This window comes from Balaenoptera physalus (genome assembly GCF_965194825.1).
Source record: "Balaenoptera physalus genome assembly, chromosome: 1".
In the NCBI taxonomy this organism is placed as follows: domain Eukaryota; kingdom Metazoa; phylum Chordata; class Mammalia; order Artiodactyla; family Balaenopteridae; genus Balaenoptera; species Balaenoptera physalus.
The window spans coordinates 100,700,145-100,721,748 of record NC_138882.1 but is presented as its reverse complement, the minus strand read 5'-3'; the positions used below and the strand labels follow the sequence as shown (position 1 = coordinate 100,721,748).

Below are 21,604 nucleotides of genomic sequence, written 5' to 3'. Positions count from 1 at the left end.
TTGTTGTCACAGGTGGTAAGAATGGTGTACTGCAGTGTCTCCAGTTTCTCATGAGAACATGAAATGCCTCCAGTCAAAGACCCACTAATCTGTGACACCAGGCAGGTACTACAGGAATTGGGCTTTTCCAGCACTAACAAAACAACGAAGGTTGGGAAGACAAAGGCCCCTTATGGACTGGGACCCCTTATGATAAATTCCCCTGAGAGCTGGCACAGTTGGAAAAGAGAAGCCAGTTGCAAGGCTAGGTTGTTACCTGGGTTTCTGACCAACAGGCTACAGCTGCTCAGAATCCCAGTCTATTTGATTGACTGACTGCCAAATGCACGCTGTTACATGCACCTTCCTGATGGTGGAGACCAGAGAGAATATTCTCACTGGTCATAAAGCTAAGCTCTTAAGACATAGAACAAGACAAACGACACAACAGACAGAGACAAGGAAAAACAGTGACCATCTCTGGGAGGAAAAGGATCAATAAAAACTGAGAGTACGCGTGTACCAAATTTTTACCAGAGTTGTTGTGCCCAAGGGACTTGTTCCACAAACATTTTCTCCTGCTAATCTAAATTTAGAAAGAGAGGAGAAGGACTCTCACCACTTTTGATTTCACTGGACCCTGCAGACAGAGATCTGGGCGGCTGACATGGTGAGAAATTTTACCTTCTGCTGGTTTTTATCAGACGTCCCAGGATCTCATCTGCAGCAGTTTTGGGAGAAAGTTTCCAGCCAGTGAAGATTATCCTGACTACACCAACTGTTGGGAAGGGGGAAATCTCCCCCCTACCCTTCTTGAGTTCTTTTGGCTGGTCTAATAATTAAATTGACACAAGATAGATTAACAGGAGAAAAAAAAAACAAATGTAATTACTACATATGGGGGCTCCATAAGAATAGGAGGCCCAAAACCAAGTTAGGCAATTGAGGCTTATACGCCATCTGAGAAAAGGAGAAGGGGTTAGGGGTTTGGGACTTCAAAGGGAAAGAAAACAATTTATAGGAAGATGGGAAATGTTTGGTAAACAAATGTTTGCTGGGCCATGCGGAGACAGTGGGACACAAAGAGAACTTGGGTCTCCAGGCCCTGCAAAGTTCCCGCTACCACGCTGAGCCCATATTCTGTGTGGACATCTCTGGCGATAGTGGTCTTCCTGGACCAGGCCCTTTATCTAAATTCCTCTAGGCAGTTAAGGGGGAGTTAAAAAGAAAGACATCCTGAGTCTTTTGTTTCTTAAAAATAATCAGCCTAAAATAATCCTCATGCCAAAGAGATACATTTTAGGGTGGCAAATTTTGCTCCCCTACAAATACATAAAGCACACTAAGCAGCATAATTTCAGATGGGTGTTTCAGGATAAAGTTAGTGAGTTTCTAGTAATAAGCTTGAGAGCATGTTTAGTAAAACTTGCTATAAAAATGGTAGGGGCTTCCCTGGTGGCGCAGTGGTTAGGAATCCGTCTGCCAATGCAGGGGACACGGGTTCGTGTCCCGGTCCGGGAAGATCCCACATGCCACGGAGCGGCTAGGCCCGTGAGCCACAACTACTGAGCCTGCGCGTCTGTAGTCTGTGCTCCGCAACGGGAGAGGCCGCGACAGTGAGAGCCCCGCGCCCCGCGATGAAGAGTGGCCCCCGCTCTCCGCAACTGGAGAAAGCCCTCGCACAGAAACGAAGGCCCAACACAGCCAAAAATAAATAAATAAATTTTAAAATAAGTGGTAGAAAAGCACAGAGAGTCACCAAAATCTAGGTAGGTGTCTTATTATAAGTTCATGTGTCCCCAAAATACTTTAAAAAACCCAATTTCAGAGGTATAGTATAGTATTAGTATTTCTTTTAGAGTGTGGTCAGTAACTAAGTAGGTTCTTTCCTAATAAATTTTTATTTATTTATCAAAAGTGGCCATGCAAAGGCAAATGACAAAACGATTTATGTTTTAGCTATTGTTCTTCCTGTTCTAAAAGAATACACCCAAGGATTTCGTAACAGTTTACCAGGCTTTCTGTGTTAAGTATAATGAAGCAAACATGTGCATAGAAGTCTCAGAGCTACAAATAACATATGAATTGGGATTTTATACAAAAGTTCAAACTGAAACTCTTTATCAATCTACTGGTAACATATAAGAAGTCTGCTCCTTACTTTATTTCTATAACTTTAGAATCCCAATTATCCAGATACCATATAGCAAAATAGTATCTGTGCTATGCCTCAAGCATAATAGGTACTTAATAAATACTTGTCTGATATATCAAAACCCTTTCCTTGATCCTATCCCATAACATAACAGTCTGACTAGCTCATGCAGCCATTTACCAGGACTCAGGAAAAGCAGAAGCCTCAACAACGCATTTAACACCTTGCTCACTGGTCATCCACCCCTCAATCTCTATTTGGGGTAAGAAGGGAAGCATAGAGACCCTAAGAAAATCAGGCCTAGAGAACTGGGAATGTTTTGGGACACAGGGAGCGCTCTTAAAAAGTTCTTGATTTTCAGGCCCAATGCTCAGTGTTGTCAGCTCTTAGGAGCAACTATGAAGCTTCCCTGAAGAACTTAGAAATAAAATTGCCCTCTTTGAACTACCTCTGAGATGAGCATTTAAATGAATTACAGTAGAAACACGCAAAGTCACTTTAAAGCTGACAAACAGACAATGCTTGGATGGGTATTGTCAATGGAAGTGAAAACTCAAGCCAAGTTTCTAGAGACAGTAACAAGGCAGTCTTGAAGGAAGATGCCCAGGAAACACACCCCTCTGTATTGCTTCAGGCCCTGGGGAGCCATTTTTCCCATTTCTGTAACAGCCCTAATCTTATCTTACCTGATGCTCTAGGTAAAGCATTCATGTAACTCCCCAAATTCTGATTTACCCTCATAATTAATGCTTCAGTTTCCCACATGTCTGCCTGGAGAAGGGAAGAATTTGCTGGCCACACGATGCAAGTTTTACTTTGCATCTGTAAATTGGCATCCATTTGCATACATTGGTCTTACAAACTTGGTTTCTGTGAGTCTGAGTCACCCCAAGAGATGGATGTGCTCTCCATTTGCTGATGAAATCGGTTTCTGAGCCTGCAATGCTGCAAATCAAACTCTGGACTACAGTACATTCTCCCAAGTAACTCAACCTCCTGAGGCCTCTTGGGAAGCAGCCAAATGACTCTCCAGACAACACCTCTCTCCACTGATGAGAGGCCAAGTGAACTATTTCCCTCATTTAAAAATTTTTACACTTGGAATTAATATTACAGTTTTTACTTAAGAAAACCAGCTTAAATACAGTAAAAACAGTTTCAAGTGAGTCTTAGGTAGCTATTAGACACTCTGCTTGAGCAACTAATAAACATGCTAGCTAAAAAAAATAAAAGGTATGAATTTTTTCAAAGAAAGAGCTTCACTTTAAACAAAATGGGGGAGGGGAGCTCTTAGAGATAAAAAGAAATTTAGACATACTCACCAAATGCAATGGGCGACACCTTGTTTAGTTCCTGTTACAAACTATGGTAGGCAGAATAACAGCCCCCAAAAGATGTCCATGTCCTAATCCTCAGAACCTGTGAATGTTACCTTACATGGTAAAAGAGACTTTGCTGATGTGATTAAGGACCTTGAAATGGGGAGAGTAGCCTGGCCTCTCCAGGTGGGTCCAATATAATCACATAGGTCCTTAAAAGCAGAGAACCTTTCCCAGCTGGGGGTTAGGGGGAGCTATGACTATGGAATAAGCATCAGAGAGATGCAACATTACTAGCTTTGAAGATGGAAGGGGACCATGAGTCAAGGAATGCAGCCTCTAGAAGCTGGAAAAGGCAAGTAAACAGATTCTCTTCTAAAACATCCAGAAAGGAACATAGCTATATTGGTACTTCGATTTTAGCCCAGTGAAGACCGTGTCAAACTTCTGACCTAAAAAGCTGGAAAGAATGAATTTGTGTTGTCACTATATTTGCAGTAACTTGTTACAGCAGCAGTAGAAAACTAATACACAAACTCAAAGATATTTTGAGACAAATCAGGAGATTTAAACAGGGATTAGGTATTAGATGGAATATTGAGGAATTAAGGTTAATTTTTGCTAGGGTATGGTAGTAGTATTTGGGCTTTTTTATCCTTGTAGAGATAGATACTGTAGTATTTATAGATGAAATGATACAGTGGTATCTGGGATTTGCTTTAAAATAATACTGCCCCTCCCAGCAGGTAAAATACTAAATTAGCGAAAGGCTGGTTAACTGTTGAAGCTGGGGGCTCAATATACTATTTTACTATTGTATATACTTGAGATTTTTCATAGTAAGTTAAAAAAAAAAGTAAATTAATTTAGTAGAGTACACCTGAACGCTATAGATCAGCACTATCCGAAATTTTCTATAATGGAAATGTATTGGTACTGTTCAGTGCAGTAGCCACTAGCCACAGGGCTATTGAGAACTTGAAATGTAGCTAGTGTAACTGAGGAATTTTAATTTCATTTTAATTGACTAAATTTAAATAGCCCCACATGGCTAGTGGCTACCATATTACATAGTGCAGCTCTAGACATTGGAAAAGAGCCATGCTGCCTTACTGTTAGAATTCAGTTAATAAGTAAGCTCATGAATCGAGTCAGTGTACACCTGTTATTTCTATCTGCCCAGCTTCTCTTTCCCTTTCTTGCTAATAGTAGTATCCAGCTCCCAGCCCCACTCCAAGCCCTTCTTCACCAAAGAGGTGGGGCATGGGATCCAGGCTACAGTACAACCTCTTCCTGGCCCAAGAATAATGACCAGAGCCAGGACAACCACACTCCTTGCTTGGAATCTTCTGTATTAGGAAGTAAAGTAACTCCCTTGATCAGGAGTTGGATGGATGGAACCCTAGAACTGGTAGCCATCATGTTCCCTTGACACATGATGAGACTCCTAAGAGAGTAAAACCAAAATTAGGATAAAGATGGGCAGAGTCTTGATTCTCTTCAAGTTCTTAGATCCAGTCAACTGTGGAGTCAACTCCATCCTTTCTTTCCCTTCTTTCAGTTGGAGAAGCCAAAAAATTCTTTTTTTTTTTTTTTTTTTTTTGCTTATGCTATTTTTGAGTAAGTTCTAACAATTCCAACTTTAGAAAGTTTTAATACAAAGTCCCATAAGAAACTTCTTAATCCCAGGGTCATTAGCAAAATAGTAAGACTAATGGCACTGCTATAAGCTGAACTGTGTCCCCCTAACCCCCATCTGACTATATTGGAGAAAGGACTTTTAAGGTGGTGCTAAGGTTAAATGAGGTCATAAGGGTGGAACCCTTATCACACAGAACTGGTGGCCGTATAAGAGGGAGAAACAACAGAGGTCTCTCTCAGCCATGTGAGGACACAGTGAGAAGGCAGCTATCTGCAATCCAGGAAGAATCCTCACCAGAACCTGACCATGTTGGCACCTTATCCCAGGCCTCCAGTCTCCAGAACTGTGAAAAAATAAATTTCCATTTTTTAAGACACCCAGTCTGACATTTTGTTATGGCAGCCCAAGCTGACTAATACAGGCACCCAGTATAACTCGCCTAATGGCAGTTACTACCAGGTCCTTCTTCAGGGTGAAGTAGACCCTGACTAGCAAAAACAGTGATATTCATTTTTTGTTATTCCACTCTCAGTCTTGATTTCAGTTTAGACTAAAGTTGCTTTTTAACTGGTTTTTACTTTTTCAAATAAAAAGATCACCCCAGCTATCTTGAATCTCATTACCAATTCAGAAGCATTACAATAATATGGAAAAAAAGTTTTTAGTGACATTAAGCAGCTAGAATTACATGGGGGAGAAAAGCTGATAAATCACATAGTCAAATTTGATAAATCACACAGTCAAATTCAAGTATTAATCTTTTTAATTTTTCATACTTTATTCCTTATATTGATAGGTTAAGTAAAATTTTCCTAAGTACTGATTCATAGATAATGTTTATAAGCGGCACACAAAACATTCAGTTTCACAAACAGTAATATCCAATGATCCCCTTAAATGCAATTTTAAATCCTTACTTTACGCTAACTGCAAGAATAATACAGTAAGCTAAATACACACAAAACCTGTATATGCTGAACTACAAAAGTGGTTTCCATAGCCACACATGGTCTTAGTCAAGTACACGTTTCCACAATGAACAAGTACTAACAAATATGTTAATAAAACACTACCCCAAATGCTTATCCTACCATCAGCTTTTTCAGCAATGCCATTCCTGCTACTGAAAACACTTATATTTAGAAGCTTTAATTTGACCTGGGGAAATGAGTTCTCTTAAAACCTGACAAACAGTATAAGCCCCAAAGATTTTAAATCAAATAGGTCTTCCAACACAGAAGCATTCATAGGAAACTTTTAGTTCCTCAAAAAATAAAAAAATTAAAATCAAAAAAATCACTCATTATCTAAAGAAGAGTATTAAAACAAATTATCTTAAGACAAATAAACACTCTTTAAAAAGGCTGTATTTTCTATCTTTTTCTCCTTAAAAGAAACACAAACCAGTTCACTATCTTTTAATAACTTAGACTACTGTAATCTAAAAACTTTAGAAACATGAAACACATGTCTTAGCTATCAAAGGTACCATTTAGATTTCACATATTAAACAGCCACAGTACAGCCTACCATGGCAAAAAATCAGAAGGAACTGAATGGTTTGCAAGGTACTTTGATGTACATGTGGTCATTAAAATCCAGTAAGTAATTCAAAGTATGGTAATATGATGGCAGGCAATTAAAGGCTCAAATAACACTCTAAAATTGAAGACATGAAAATAAAGACTGAAAACTTTGTGGTTCTCTATCTTTCACTGACATATCAGAACCTTACTGTGGAAAATATAGTTATTAAATATGGTTTCCCCAGAAAATAATGAAGCTTCAGAAAGTACAAAAGGTGTCAAGATCCATAGTTTGCTTCATCAAATGCTTTTCTAGCTCGTTTCAATTCTTCATTCATAGTAAGCAAGTCCTTAACCCTAGCAAACTTTCTTGGGTCCTTTCGAATCAAGAAGACGATATCTTCAACTTGTACCCGACCTTGTCTTCCAATTGACATTGCCTTGTGAGTCTATTACAAAGAAACATATTAAATTCAATTAATTTTTTAAAAATCTAACATTTTATTCTTTTAACTTGTGTCTATTTAATGCTGGTGAGTTTGAAACTTTCTCTTCTAATTATTATAGCTATTCACTTATGAATTGTCTTTCTATTAATGTCCTTTGTCCACTTTCTACCATTATTAGCAATGTTTCAATGCTTTATAGACATATTTTAATACTAAGGACATTAAAACTATCAAATTCATTGATTTAAAAAAAATTTTTTTTTACATCTTTATTGGAGTGTAATTGCTTTACAATGTTGTGTTAGTTTCTGCTGTATAACAAAGTGAATCAGCTATACGTATACATATATCCCCATATCCCCTCCCTCTTGCATCTCCCTCCCACTCTCCCTATTCCACCCCTCTAGGTGGTCACAAAGCACTGAGCTGATCTCCCTGTGTCATGCAGCTGCTTCCCACTAGCTAGCTATTTTACATTTGGTAGTGTATATATGTCAATGCTACTCTCACTTCGTCCCAGCTTACCCTTCCCTGCCCCTCCCGTGTCCTCAAATCCATTCTCTACGTCTGCGTCTTTATTCCTGTCCTGCCCCTACGTTCATCAGAACCTTTTTTTTTTTTTTAGATTCCATATATATCTGTTAGCATATGGTATTTGTTTTTCTCTTTCTGATTTACTTCACTCTGTATTTCAGACTCTAGGTCCATCCACCTCACTACAAATAACTCAATTTCGTTTCTTTTTATGGCTGAGTAATATTCCATCGTATATATGTGCCACATCTTCTTTATCCATTCACACTGATGTTTCTTTTTGTGTGTTTTGATATATGTAGCTTGTCTTCATTTGCATAAAATAATTTTATAATTTCTTTGTAACCACCCACTTCATTTAAACTTTGTGTCCATTTCAGTAGCTGATAAATATTGGTGGGTTTCCTTAAAATCAAATCTCATCCCCTACCATTACTATTCATACTGCAAAAACAAAAATTCATCACAGCATTATTTCTAATGACTGAAAAAGGGAAACTAAATATTTAATAAACTGAACAAATTTGAGCACATCTAGTCAATTAATATTGTGAAGCCATCAAAAATATTAATTATGCAATGACACAGGGAAAATGTTGTAGACTGACCTAAGTTTAAAAGCAGGTTCTATGACTATATATACTATATGATTTCAATTTTATAAAGTTTAAAAATACGTGTAAAAAGACAAAAGAATATTCACCAAAATCTCAGCATTAGTTATCTCTAGGTAGAAGGATTACAGATTTTTATTTTTTCCCCTGCACTCTTTAATACTTTCTAAATTTAATCAATATTATTTTTATAAGCAGAAAAAGATTTTAAAAAATGCACTCTCTGACCCAATAATTTTACTTCTATTATTCTTTACAAAGGAAATAATCCAAAACACAGGGTAAAAATTTATAAGAACTGAACACAAACAAACTCAGTATTCCCATCCCTGCAAACATATCCAAAGAAGGGGGAAATTTCATGAGTATGGTCATTCAAACTTGTCTACTCAGTTAAAAATAATATGTAAATAATTTCAATAGGGAAATGGTTAAGTATATTAGAAAATAATTTGAATGAATTTTATGCAGCTACTAAAATAATTGTGATTAGAACATAGGAAATATTAAAAACTTTGAGTAAAAAGAATGTTTACTATGATCAACACTATGTAAAACACTGTGTATCTTTACATAAATACTGGAAGAGGGAAATTTATGTTGGATGATGGGATTATGGGTAATATTTTACATTTTATTCAAGGATCTGATAATTATGTCCTTATAAATAAAATTCAGAGGAGGGGGTAGAATATATTGTGTGTGTATGTGTGTGTGTGTGGGTGTTTGTGTGTGTGTATACACCCACACTTACATCTCTCTCTATCCTTAATGATAAATAGTAACCAGTAACTTCCACGAAACAGGCACTCAAATGGCACTCAAGCTTATTTCAAAAGGATGCCATAGTTCTAGTCTTATCTAAAAGTTAGAATTTCAAATCTATTCCTTAATTAACTAAGATCAATTACAAAAAAAAACTTACCATTTCAGTGATGAACTCTATGACAAGGTCTTCAAGAATATCTACTGACTCAGTATAAGGATTCTGGTCATCCCCAAACCCATACATCATACACCGTACTGTAAAAAGAACAATCATTTTTGTTTAAACAAACCTAACCAATACTTTTTTCAAATTAGAACTGAACCAAGCTATAGAAGATATTGGTATAAAAGTATATTTACATTGTAGTTCTTGTCTCCAAGTCTGGATTTTGGTGTAAAGGGTATTAACCACTAGCTCATAACCAACTGTTCTTACCTAGCCTTCCCTAGGTAGGAACTCCCCTTCCCTCCCAGCTACTGAACCCTGATATCAATACTCCTTCCCTAATCTCTATTATCTACTCACCAACAACCCCAGAATACCTTTAAGTAGGAAACTTCGTAGCAGGAACAGGATGAGTAGCAATGGTTTAGCCTTTACTGGGAGTGTTTTCAGGTGAGGGGGAGGTCTTGGAAAAAAGAAGGCAAAATCCTTTCTGATACTACCATAAGGAAGAGGACATGAGAGAAAGTGCTCCAATTACCTTCTTATAGGAAGAACAGGTTAATCAAAAGGAGAAAGCAAAGGGTTTACTATACAGAATCTTGACATTTTATTCCCTGGATCAAAGCAACTGCCAGCAAAGCCCTTTCAGTCTTCATCTGAAGGAACCATAGAAAATGCAAAAGAGAAGAAAAGTCTACAGAGTAATGAAAATAACTGCTAATAGCTAAAACTTATATAGCCTTTACTACATGCCAGGCACTGTTGTAAGCTCATTTAATCCTCAGGACAATCCTCTGAAGTAGAAACTACTATCATCCCCATTCTACACAGATGAGAAAATTGAGGCATAGAGTTTAAGTGATTTACCCAAGGTCACACAGATAGTGAGATGGAACTTGAATCTGAACCCAGATGATCTGGCTCCAGAGTCTATACTCCTACCCACAACAGTATTACACTTCTTGGTAATTTAGGGCAGATGGGATCCATATGGATTCTTATGCTATAGCCTATAAACTCCCAATCAGTCCATGGACAAGCTTTGAGAAGTCCTGGAACCCTACTGAAATTATATGTAAAAATTTTATACATTATTTGTGTGTGCATTTTTCTGGGAAGAAGAATCAACTCTTAGCAGATTCTCAAAGGGGTATATAAATACTGAGAAACTCTGTCATATGTTAGAAATGTTTTGCATCTTGATCTGACTGGTGCTTACAAGTGTATGTATATATGTAAAATTCATCAAGCTGTTCAATGAAGACTAGTGCAATTTACTGTATGTAAGTTTTACATTTAGAAAAAAGGAAAGAACTCCTAGAACACTTCTAAAAGTAGGAATGAGTACATTAAGAATAATTTCTATTTAGGAGAAGCAAAAGCAGGCAGAACTAAGAAGACAGTAGACCAGGCCTGCGGAAGAAAAGAAAGGGGTGACCTGGAAGCCAGCCTAGGATAGAGAAGTACCCCTAGGGTTTATTCTGGCAAGAGCCTTTAGGTCCAGATACAGGAGGGAGAAAACAAACACAGGAGCCAATATTTTCTCCCCTCTCTCTTTTTTGGATTCTGAAATTTTTTTTTTTTTTGGTTTGTTTTTTTAGATAATTTCAGACTTAGAGAAGAGTTGCAAAAATAGCACAATGTTCCCAAATCCCTATATCCAGTTTCCCCTTATGTTAACATCTTACACAACCAAAGACATTTCTCAAAACTAAGAAATTAACACTGGTACAAATACAGAACTTATTCAGATTGTACCAGTTTTTCCACTAGTGTACCTTTTCTGTTTCAGGATCCCACAATATTTAGTTGTCATGCCTCCCTAGTTTCCTCTGTTCTGTGACAGTTCCTCAGACTTTCCTTGTCTTTTTTTTTTTTTTTAATTTATTTTTGGCTGCATTGGGTCTTCGTTGCTGCGCACGGGCTTTCTCTAGTTGTGGTGAGTGGAGGTCACTGTTCGTTGCGGTGCGCAGGCTTCTCACTGCAGTCGCTTCTCTTGTTGAGGAGCATGGGCTCTAGGCATGCGGGCTTCAGTAGTTGTGGCTCGCAGGCTCTAGAGCACAGGCTCAGTAGTTGTGGCGCACAGGCTTAGTTGCTCCGCGGCATGTGCGATCTTCCTGGACCAGGGCTCGAACCCATGTCCCCTGCATTACCAGGTGGATTCTTAACCACTGTGCCACCAGGGAAGCCCTTCCTTGTCTTTTATAACCTTGACACTTCTGAAGAATACTGGTCAGTTATCTTGTAGAATGTCCCTCAATTTGGGTTTGTCTGATGTTTTCTCATGATTAGGTTGTGGTTATGCATTACTAGAAAGGGAATCACAGTGATGATGTACCTCTTAATGCATCATATCAGGGGTATGTAATGTCAACATATATTACTGGTGATCTTAACTTGGATCACTTGGCTAAAGTAATGTCTGCCAGGATTCTCCACTGTAAACTTAATATTTTTCCTTAAATATTTTGAGGAAGATACCTTGTCATTAACATTCTGATGGGGAGAATTCATCAGTAGGGAAATATACTTCACTGAAAAAGGAAAAACATATTAGACAGGAAGTATGTAAACTGCATTTGGTTAAAGGGTCTGTAAAGACATAAACAAACAGAAATGAATGCTTTGAAATTTTGTGTTATATTAGCAAAAAATTTTTTTAAAAAAGAAGGTCTAGGAGAACAGATCTTGGTCAGTAAGGCATAGGAAGATTCAGGTAAGACAAGGAAAAGGCTGTGAAGATTCCGAATTCTTGTCATCACTCTGGGATGCTCTGGTGTAGGAATCCCCTTCTTATGCCGGCTTAAGTAAAACCACGTACAACTGGAGTAAATAACATCAGAGATGGAATAAGGAGTGGTCAACTTAAGGTGAGAAATTGAGATATAGAAAGGGATTTGAATGGCAAAAAAAAAGACATACTGACTCTGTAGTTTCAAGAACATTTGGGAACTGCTTACATCGGAACCAGCATAAATAAACCAGGTGATGTGTCACCTCATCAGCACTGGGAGATGGAGAGCACTTTCTCACGGTGCCTTTCAGAGGCTGTCCTCGATCATCAGTAGTAGCAGCAGCTCTCCTTGCTGCTGCCACAAAAGGTCTACTGAGGGAACAGACTAGACAACCAAAACCTTATAATCTCTATGCCACTGGACTGCCTCACATTGTTCACCATCTTCCTGCCTTGTCCATTGCGTTAGTCCAAAGCCCCAACTTAACTCCTACCCTCAGCACCTGTTCCAGGATCCAAAAAGAACCTTCGGCTTACAGTCAAAGGAGTCCCTGTTCCTACTGCTGAAAGGTAAGGGACAGGGAAAGTAACAGAGGTATGTTCTTAGGACCTGAATTGAAACACTGATCACATCTCTTTACTTAAAAAAAAAAAAGTATGGGTGTGTGTGTGTGTGTGTGTGTGTGTGTGTGTGTGTGTATACACGCATATATATAAATACATAAATTGGGGTTAGGATTATTACTATCTATGATTCACAGGTTAAACAGAATTTATATGCAAGTCTGAAAATATTGTCCCTACAAGGAAACACATTCAGAACAATAAATCTTTGAACCGACATACCCAAAAGTTTTTATCTATAAAAAATCATTGTCAAATACTACTTACATTCTTTAGAAAAAAGTCTCTTTCTTTTACCCTGTCCACCTTCTGCACCTCCTCCAATTTCTTCATTTTCTTCCTCAAACTAGAAGTTAAAATGTATATATAGATACGTCAAGCACTGCTTTTGACTTTTAATAATTAACATTTTTTTCCATCTTCAACACTGATATCATGCCAGAAAGCCTAAATAAAGCAAGCAGCAAAAAACCATGAAAATCTTAGCATTTTAGGGGCCTTACAACTATCCTGTCCAACTTCAGACTCATACAGGAATGGCTTCTACAATGTCCCCAACAACTGTACTGCCTCTCCTGGAACAGTTCCAACGACCATACATTCTTTTTTTTAACCAACAAAGTTGGCCTATTTCTAGACAGTTTTACTATTAAAAGAGTTGATATTGAATCAAAGTAAGCAAAACTAGTATTTACTAAGCACTGCTTACACAGTGCTAAGAACTTTCCTCAAGTAAGACTTAAGCCTATTTTATGACATGAAAACCGAGGCTCAAAGTTAAATAACTTTGCTCACAGAGAACAGAGATTTTGAAACCCATGTTCCCTGACTTTGAGTCCATTATTTTTCCACTACTTTACAATAAGTATATAGTTTTGTTAGCAGTTGAATTGTTGGTTCACAATGAGGGCTAACAAATACTAGCTTTGTCCTCTGATGATTCTCTAGGTGTTTCAAAGGGTGTCTGGCAAATATGGACCAAAAGCAAAGGGCAGGGGACCACCCTCCTACTCTTCCTGCCCCGCGTCCTAAGATTAATCGGAACAAAAAGCCTAGCACGGGGTGAAGTCCCCGATTCTCTCGGCTGAATTCACTAAGGAAAACAAACCCGATTCTCTACTCGGCCTCCGCTACTGTGCCCGAGGGAGTGAATAAAAAAGTGGGATGGAACAGAAGCGGCCACTCACGGTGGGGTCTTCTTCTTCATCTGCCATCCCAGCAGCCCACCACCTCCAGGGCGCGCCCGCCTCCCACGGAGCGGGTTTTACTACTTCCGCGGCCTCACTTCCGGTGACGCGAGGAGGTGGGGCGGGGCCTAGTTGGAACCCCGCCTGCGGAAGTGGGGCGTGCGCGTCCCGCCCAGCGGCGGAACCACAACAGTACTAAAGGAGGGAAGGGTGACGTCCTGGCAAGAAGGAATTAAAAATTAGCAACGGAAAGGAAATCACTGGCTAGGTGCCGTGTACCTAGCTGTCACCTTGAACTTGCTTCTGCGTTATCAGATCACCGCTTCTTGATTCGGGACTGCGAAGCTTTGGATCATTGAGGGGCTAGCCAGGGGTGTATTTAAACAATTTCAACAACTTAAGAGTTCCACTATGATTTATTGCCAAGCTTATTGGTTATTGGGGATATTGTACTTCGCTACCAGTTCTCAAGGGAATGTTATCTCCCCTTAGACTGAGGATTTAATTTTTGTGGGTTTGTTTGTTGTTTTTTTAATCAGAACAGTGCTTGGGAAAACCAGGGACATTAGAAGGCTAAAGCTAGGGATATAAGGTGTTCTGCAATGCAAGAGATGATGTCACACAGGGAAAGATTGTTCCACAATACACTATTTCTGAATGTCCTGCTAAACATTCCTGTCAGTGAAAAATCTGTTCATGATTAGCTGGGCCTAGAACATAACTTTGTTAACATATAAACACAAAGCATTTTCCTATGCTTTTAAGGTACATTGAATTTTCTAGGAATGCAACTGTGAGATAGTAGAAAGTACATGTATTGGTCTCTGCTCACCCACCCTACCCCTCTTCCTGGCACAGAGCTCCTAAAACCCTTGTAATTTGCTAAGTGATAAGAGCACTAGAAGCAGCTCCTGTTCTAATGAGGCAACTCTAGGTGGACTTCTGGATGGCTCCTGGATGGGGGCTGGTCACCAGAAAAACCAAGCCATGATTAGAAGCTTGGAATTTTCAGCCCTCTCCAGAGCGGGGAGAGGAACTAGAAATGAAGTTAGTAATTAATCATGCCTATACAAGGCACAACAATTGCCTTGTATTGCCTACTAATTCCAATAGTAGGAGGTTCAGAGAGCGTTCAGGTTGGGGGGCACATCCGCTTACCTGGAGGGTGATGCACCCCCAACTTCATGGAGGCAGAAGCTGTGTGCTCAGGATCCTCTCAGACCTTGCCCTATGTGTCTCTTCATCTGTATCCTTTATCATACCCTTTAATAAACTGGTAAACGTGTTTCCCTGCATTTTGTGAGTTGTTCTAGGAAATAACCAAATCCAAGGGGGAGGAGGTCAGGGAAACCTCTGATTTTTAGCCAAGTCAGACAGAAGTTGTGGGCAACCTGGGGACCTACTACTTTCGATTGGCATCTAAAGATGGGAGCAGTCTTGCGGGACTGAGCCTTTGATCAGTGAGATCTAACGCTATCTCCAGGTAAATAGCATCAGTATTGAGTTAAATTGCAGGACACCCAGCTGGTGTCACAGAATTGTTTGGTGTGGAGGGGGGGAGGGGGACCCACATATTTGGTCATGAGAAGTGTCATAAGTGAAGTGTTCAGTGTGAAAGTAAAGGAGAAAGATACACGGGAAGGAAAAAGCTGAGAGTTTTCCTCCAAACAGTGACTACCCTGAAATTGGAGAGATATAGTACTTTGTTTTATTTGCAACTTACCAAGAGCTGTGAAACATTTCAGGAAACAATGTCATGAAAGGCTGTATCACTTGTAATAGTTTGGATAGCCAAAACTCACTGGAGTCAGTCTGCATTTTAGCTCCTGCATTCATGGTGACTCTACATATAGGTGCAAGCATCTGAAATCATTATACCCCCTAGTGTAGTCATACCTGAGCATTTACACATTGAAACACATATTATTATAATTTACTGTCTTTATTTTACTTTACATTATAGTTAGGACATTATATTTTATAGTTACGTGGGTAGTTAGGTTAGTTATTTATTACCGTGAAACAAATTATCCCAAAACTTAGTGGTTTAAAACAATGAACATTTATCACACAGTTTCTGTGAGGAATCTGGGCGCAGTTTAGCTGGATGCCTCTGGCTCAGGGTCCCTTATGTTGCAGTCAGGGTGTTGGTTGGGCCTCAGTCTGATCTGAAGTATTGATGGGGAAGGATCCACTTCCAAAATCACTCACGTTGTTGTCAGCAGGATTCAGCTACTTCAGGTTGTTACATTAAGGGCCTCAGTTCTTCACTGGCTATTGTCAGAGGGCTCCCTCCATTCCTTGCCATGTCAACTTCCTAGGGCAGCTGGCTTCTCTCAGAGCAGGTGAGGGAAAGAACCAGGAAGAACACCCAAGAACACAGTTTTTTTTGTAACCTAACCTTGGAAGTGACATCCCATCATTTTTGCCCTATGCTATTCACTAGAAATCAATAAATGCAGCCCACACTCAAGAAGAGGGGATTACACAAGGATGAGAATACCAGGAGGCAGACATCATTGGGGGCTATCTGAGAGGCTGCCTACCATAGTAGGTTATATTATTTGTGAATTTCATTTCAGAATAATAAAGGAGACATTATATTTGTTATTTAAGGAGGTTTGTTGGGTCTGAAAGGGTTGAGAACTGCTATGTTAGGTAGTAATGAAACACTGGCCTTGTCCAGGGAATCAGGTATAAAATATTCACAGTGTCCATTATCAGGGGAATGGATAGGTAAAATGTGCTGGATGTATACCAAGGTGTACTATACAACAATCAGAAGCAATAGACTAGCAACATGGATAGAGCTTAGAAACATAGTGCTAAATTTAAAAAGTAAGAAATATGAGATCTATAACAAAAGACCATTTATGTATATTAAACACATATACACACGAAAAATACATATTTTACAGGAACATATAAAAAAAGCATAGACATAAAATACATTAGGAAAGTTACAGGGTAGGAGACATAAGAATAGGGATAAAGAGAATGCATAAGATACATAACAAGTGAAGGACTTGGGAAGGGTCAGTTACAATAGTATGGCATGAACTGTGGAGTGTGAATAATTCAACATTCTGAGCCTGAGATCCAAAATGTAAAGGGAAAAAAAAAAAATGCAGTGTTGTGAGCAGAGCAGAAATAAAGCCCAGAGAGTGAAAAGTCATGGTGTGCTTCTAGAGGATGTTTCAGGTGGGTTGCCAGAGTCAAGTTTGTTGGGTGGAGATGCAGAAAATGAGGTTGGAATGAAACTGGAGTTTGAGTTTGTGAAAGGCCTTGAATATTCTCTTCAGAGACTGAACTTCATTCAAAGTGCAGAGTGCCTGGGAGGTCTTTAAGCAGAAGAGTCACATGACCCATCTTTAAAAAAAAAGATCACTTCAGCAGGGAGACCACCTAGGATGAGAGCTGATTAGAACATGAATTAAGACGAAGGAATTTTAGGAGCAGAAATCACAGGACTTTGTGTCTGGATGAATCTGAGAGCTATGGAGAGAGAGATTTATATCCAGATGGAATGCTATTAATATGAATTGGAAAGTAAAATGGAAAAGCAACTGGGGAGGGAAGGAAATGAGTTCAGTGTGAGTGTGAGAGTCTAGAGGTGTCCTGTAGACAGATGGAGGTGCAGGTCTGGAAATCCAGAGAAATCAGGACTAGAGAAAATGGCATGGGAGACATCAACGCGGGGGCAATAGTTTAAACACTGCACAGAAACAAAAGTGAGAGAAGGGAGGCAACGGGCAGATCCTCAGAAAGAGTACATCACGGGACAGAGAGAGAAGAAACGGTCCAAGAGGCAGAAAAAGATGAAAGAAGAAAAATGAAGAGGAAGTGAGGGAGGAGGAAGGGAAGAATATACAGTTGACTCTTGAACAACATAGGTTTGAACTGTGTAGGTCCACTTATATATGGATTTTTCTCAATAAATACCTACTACAATAAATTACTTTTCAGCATTACCTTCATGAACTCTATAATCCAGTTCCACAAGGCCACTTTCAATTATTCATGCAACAAATATTTATCAAGCACCTGAACAGCACTTGCTATGGGACTGTTGATAAAATGATAACATAAATACACAGTTCAGGGTTCATGAACCTTACAATGTAGCAGGGAGACATGAATAAAATAGATATTGTATGCTTTGGAAGATTATGATGGGGAAAGGGGACCCAAGAAGGTCAGAGAAGACTTCCTTGTGCAAATAACATTTGAGCTGAGAACTGAGAGATGAATGGAGTTAGGCAGTGAATGAGGAAGGGGAAAGTGGGCTGTGCCCCAAACTTATACCATCTTCAAGCCTATGGTTACACTACTCCTTTCCCACTAGGATACCTTTCTTTTCTGTTGAAATGCTACATGCCTTTCAGGCCCAGCTAACATGTCTGCTCCTCCATCAAGCCTTCCCTGAGTGCTCCAGCTGAAAGCACTTTCTCTCTTACACTCCCACCAGCACTTACTTGTCATTTTCCTTCAACACTTCTTTCTAATGTATTTTCTGATTACTTATACACACAGCTTGTCTCGTACACTAAATCTTAAAACTTACTAAGAAAAGGGTCTGTTTCTCATTCACCTTTGAGCTCCCAAAGGCTAGCACATTCCTCAGACTCCCGGAACAAATATTTGTAGCATAAATTAATGCTTGTTTGACATCCCTTTTCAAATATGTTGTAATTCAATGAAGCTATTGTTGCAAGCTGTGCCTTTGGGACTGAACTTACTCTTTGGTTAAACCACAATCCCATAGTCATGGTCCCCATGACTGATTAGTGTTTGCCACAGGGACTGCAACAACCCTAACAAACGGGCAACTGTTCTTGACTGACAGGCGTTTGGCAACAACTGCCCGTCCTCCAGTGGAGGCTGAAATGAACTGAGGAAGGACTGTCCGAACTGAGTCCCCATGCAGTGGGGCTCTATTTATCCCTTGCATTTGGGCTGCGAGAGACAGTGACCCAGGCTTTGGTGTGAGGCTTTGGGGCTTTTCAGGACAACAGAAACACTAATGCTTGGAACAAAATCGTCAAAGATCAATATCAATGGACAGCATCCTAATTTGAGGCAGTGTGATAACAAGGGGAAGGGAGCTTTGAAGTCAGACAGACTAGCTCTGTGATCTCACCCATGTGCCTTCTTTGAGCCTCAGATTTCTCACCAAAAAACTATTCTGCAAAACAGTTGTGAAGATCAAAGATAACATCTTTACACATACAATGCCTGTGCTCTACTAAAATGTGTTTATTCATCTATCTTCCCCAATATAGTTTGTACCCTGAGGACAGGGACTCGTTTTTTGCCTCTACGCCTGCAAAATTTAGCAAAGTGTGTAAATATTTTTGAAACAAATGAACAACAACAGTGATAGCTAAGATTTATGGAGCACTTACTTCACGCCAGATATTGTTGTAAATAGTAATTTATTTAATCCTTCAACAACCCTAGAAAGGAGCAACCATTATGACCCAATTTTACAGAAAGAAAGCAGAATATAATTTTTTAAAATATGAAATTCTTGGTATAACTAATTTTGAAATAAAAATCTGGTGAGACTCACTTTACTCAATAAAAAAGGTAAAAAAAAAAGTTTTTTTTTTTGGCCACGGCACCTGGCTTCCCTCGCCCTTGGCGGTGAAAGCGCAGAGTCCTAACCACTGGACCGCCAGGGAATTCCTGGTAAAATACTTTTTAAAACCTGGAAATGAAAAAATATGGTGGAAGGAGAAAGAAGGAAGAAAATAAATGTAAGAATGGGAAGAAAGAGTAGGAAGAAGAAAGACAGACACATGGAAAAAGAAGAAACAGTAAGATACTGTGGACTATCACTGCCCTTTGAAATAATAAGTTGACAACTAATCACTCTTCCCAGTTCTTCAACTGTGATTTCTTTATTCTTAAACTCCGAGAGTGACAGGGAATGAAAGACTTATCTTTCAGAGCATGACACAATTGGAGTGGTTTCCATCCAGTGAAAAGATGAGGAGACAAAGTTATCTCCAAAAGAGGATGGCATGAGCAAAATGTGAAAGCAAAGAGTACATTTGAAGAGCACTGAACAGTGTTTTCACAGCTGAAGCTTGAAGTCTGCCTATGGGAACAGTGAAAAATTCTGCTGGAAGGCCTTGAATAGCAGGGTAAGGAGCTAGACATATGTTCAGCAGGCAGTCGCTGCTGTTAAAGGAAACAGCAGTTGTGGTCTGGAGCAAAATGTTCTAGTTCTGAGTTCAAAAGACCAGAATTATTGTTCAAGTCTGATACTGGTTAGTCCTTACCCTAAACCTTAGATTATCTCTAAAATAGGGGTGATAAGGCAGTTGTAAGGATTAAATAAGGTATTATGACAAGGTGTGTTCACTTTAAAAAGTAAAAATGTTATACAAAAGTAAGTTTTCACTGGACTTCCCTGGTGGCGCAGTGGTTAAGAATCCACCTGCCAATGCAGGGGACACCAGTTCGATCCCTGGTCTGGGAAGATACCACATGCTGCAGAGTAACTAAGCCCGTGAGCCACAACTACTGAGCCTGCGCTCTAGAGCCCGTGCTCTGCAACGAGAAGCCACCGCAATGAGAAGGCCGCGTACTGCAACGAAGAGTAGCCACCCGCCCCCCAACTGCAACTAGAGAGAAAAGCCCCCACGCAGCAACGAATACCCAATGCAGCCAAAAAATAGAAGAAATAAATAAATGAATAAATTGAGGCATAATTCAGTGTAAAAAAAATGTTTTCACTGTTGTGAGGATTTAATTGATGCTTGAAGACTGAAATGGTAAAATCACTAAAGTGATGGATGTAGAAACGAAAGGGGGGCAATTGGAACAACATTTTGGAAAAAAAGGAGTTAATCGATTCGAAGATAATTTACAAATTCTAAATTCAGTGATTAGGGGAAAAGGAATATTAACCACAGAAACAGGGAAATCAGAAGGGGGTGAGTATGGCTTTAAACATTTCAGATGTCAGAATAACATCTGCTAGAAATGTAGGACTGGAGCTTGGGTAGGACATCAACTTAAGACCTGTGCACGGGGAATTCCCTGCCGGTCCAGTGGTTAGGACTCCGCCCTTTCACTGCGGAGGGCTCGGCCACTTCGCCAAAAACAAAACCAAAACAAAACTCTTCGTAGAGGTGGTAGTTGAAGCCATGGAACATAATAGGTCACCAAGTAAGGGTTAATAATGAGAAAAAGAGGGTGAGGGTATCTTAGGAACGTCTATGTTTACGTGGAAAAAGAACCTGGGTAAAGAGAACAACGAAGTGCGGGTCAGGGAGGATAGCACAGTTCCATAGTATGTAAGAAAGGAGAATTTTTTTAGATGAAGATGAGCTACATGATTCAGTCTAAATTAGGGAACATTAATTTGTTTAGGACCTGGTTAGAGTAGCTTGGGGCTTTTATCCAGCTTTGGTGCAGGGAACTAACAGTTGCCAGTGATGATACTAGTGCTGATACTGTTTTAGATAACTATTGATGAAAAGTTCAAAGGCCAAGACAATTAGGGATTTTTTATTGTCTTGTTTTGTTTTTGAGTAGTCCTTAGCAGTTCTTTTGGGCAGAGGGATTCGTGTATGTATTTGCACACATTTATTTGCTTTGTCTTATTTTGTCCTGTATGTCTTCCCTGTTTTTTGTTTGTTTGTTTCTGCATTTAAGCACATTTTCACAAGGAGTCTGTCCTGCATCAGACTTTTTTTGGCTTGCCTTTCTATACCAGCTCCTAGGAGGCTTTGGTAGCTTTTCTTCTGCGTAACCAAGCAGGCCGCAGCCAGCAGATGGCACTATAGCAAGAGGGGCAGAGGGTCCCTTTAAGACCTGACAACAACTGCGGACTAGTAACTTAACAGTTTCAGCCTCGGACGATTCAGTTGCACTTTCCCCCGGACTCTAATAAA

General features: G+C 39.5%; 1 protein-coding gene and 1 long non-coding RNA gene across 2 annotated transcripts; both read right to left on the bottom strand.

Moving 5' to 3' along the window:
* Nucleotides 1-5,840: 5,840 nt before the first annotated feature.
* TAF13 (TATA-box binding protein associated factor 13) lies at nt 5,841-13,835 on the bottom strand. The gene is made up of 4 exons (XM_082450874.1): nt 13,698-13,835; nt 12,778-12,856; nt 9,144-9,241; nt 5,841-7,070 (listed from the first exon to the last, which is right to left on the bottom strand). Exons 1-4 carry the CDS (start codon nt 13,722-13,724, stop codon nt 6,900-6,902), a joined length of 375 nt encoding a protein of 124 aa, XP_082307000.1. The 5' UTR covers nt 13,725-13,835; the 3' UTR covers nt 5,841-6,899.
* LOC309655579 lies at nt 11,406-12,771 on the bottom strand. The gene is made up of 3 exons (XR_014260897.1): nt 12,113-12,771; nt 11,634-11,686; nt 11,406-11,461 (listed from the first exon to the last, which is right to left on the bottom strand). It is a non-coding gene; the product is annotated as an uncharacterized lncRNA (long non-coding RNA).
* Nucleotides 13,836-21,604: the final 7,769 nt, after the last annotated feature.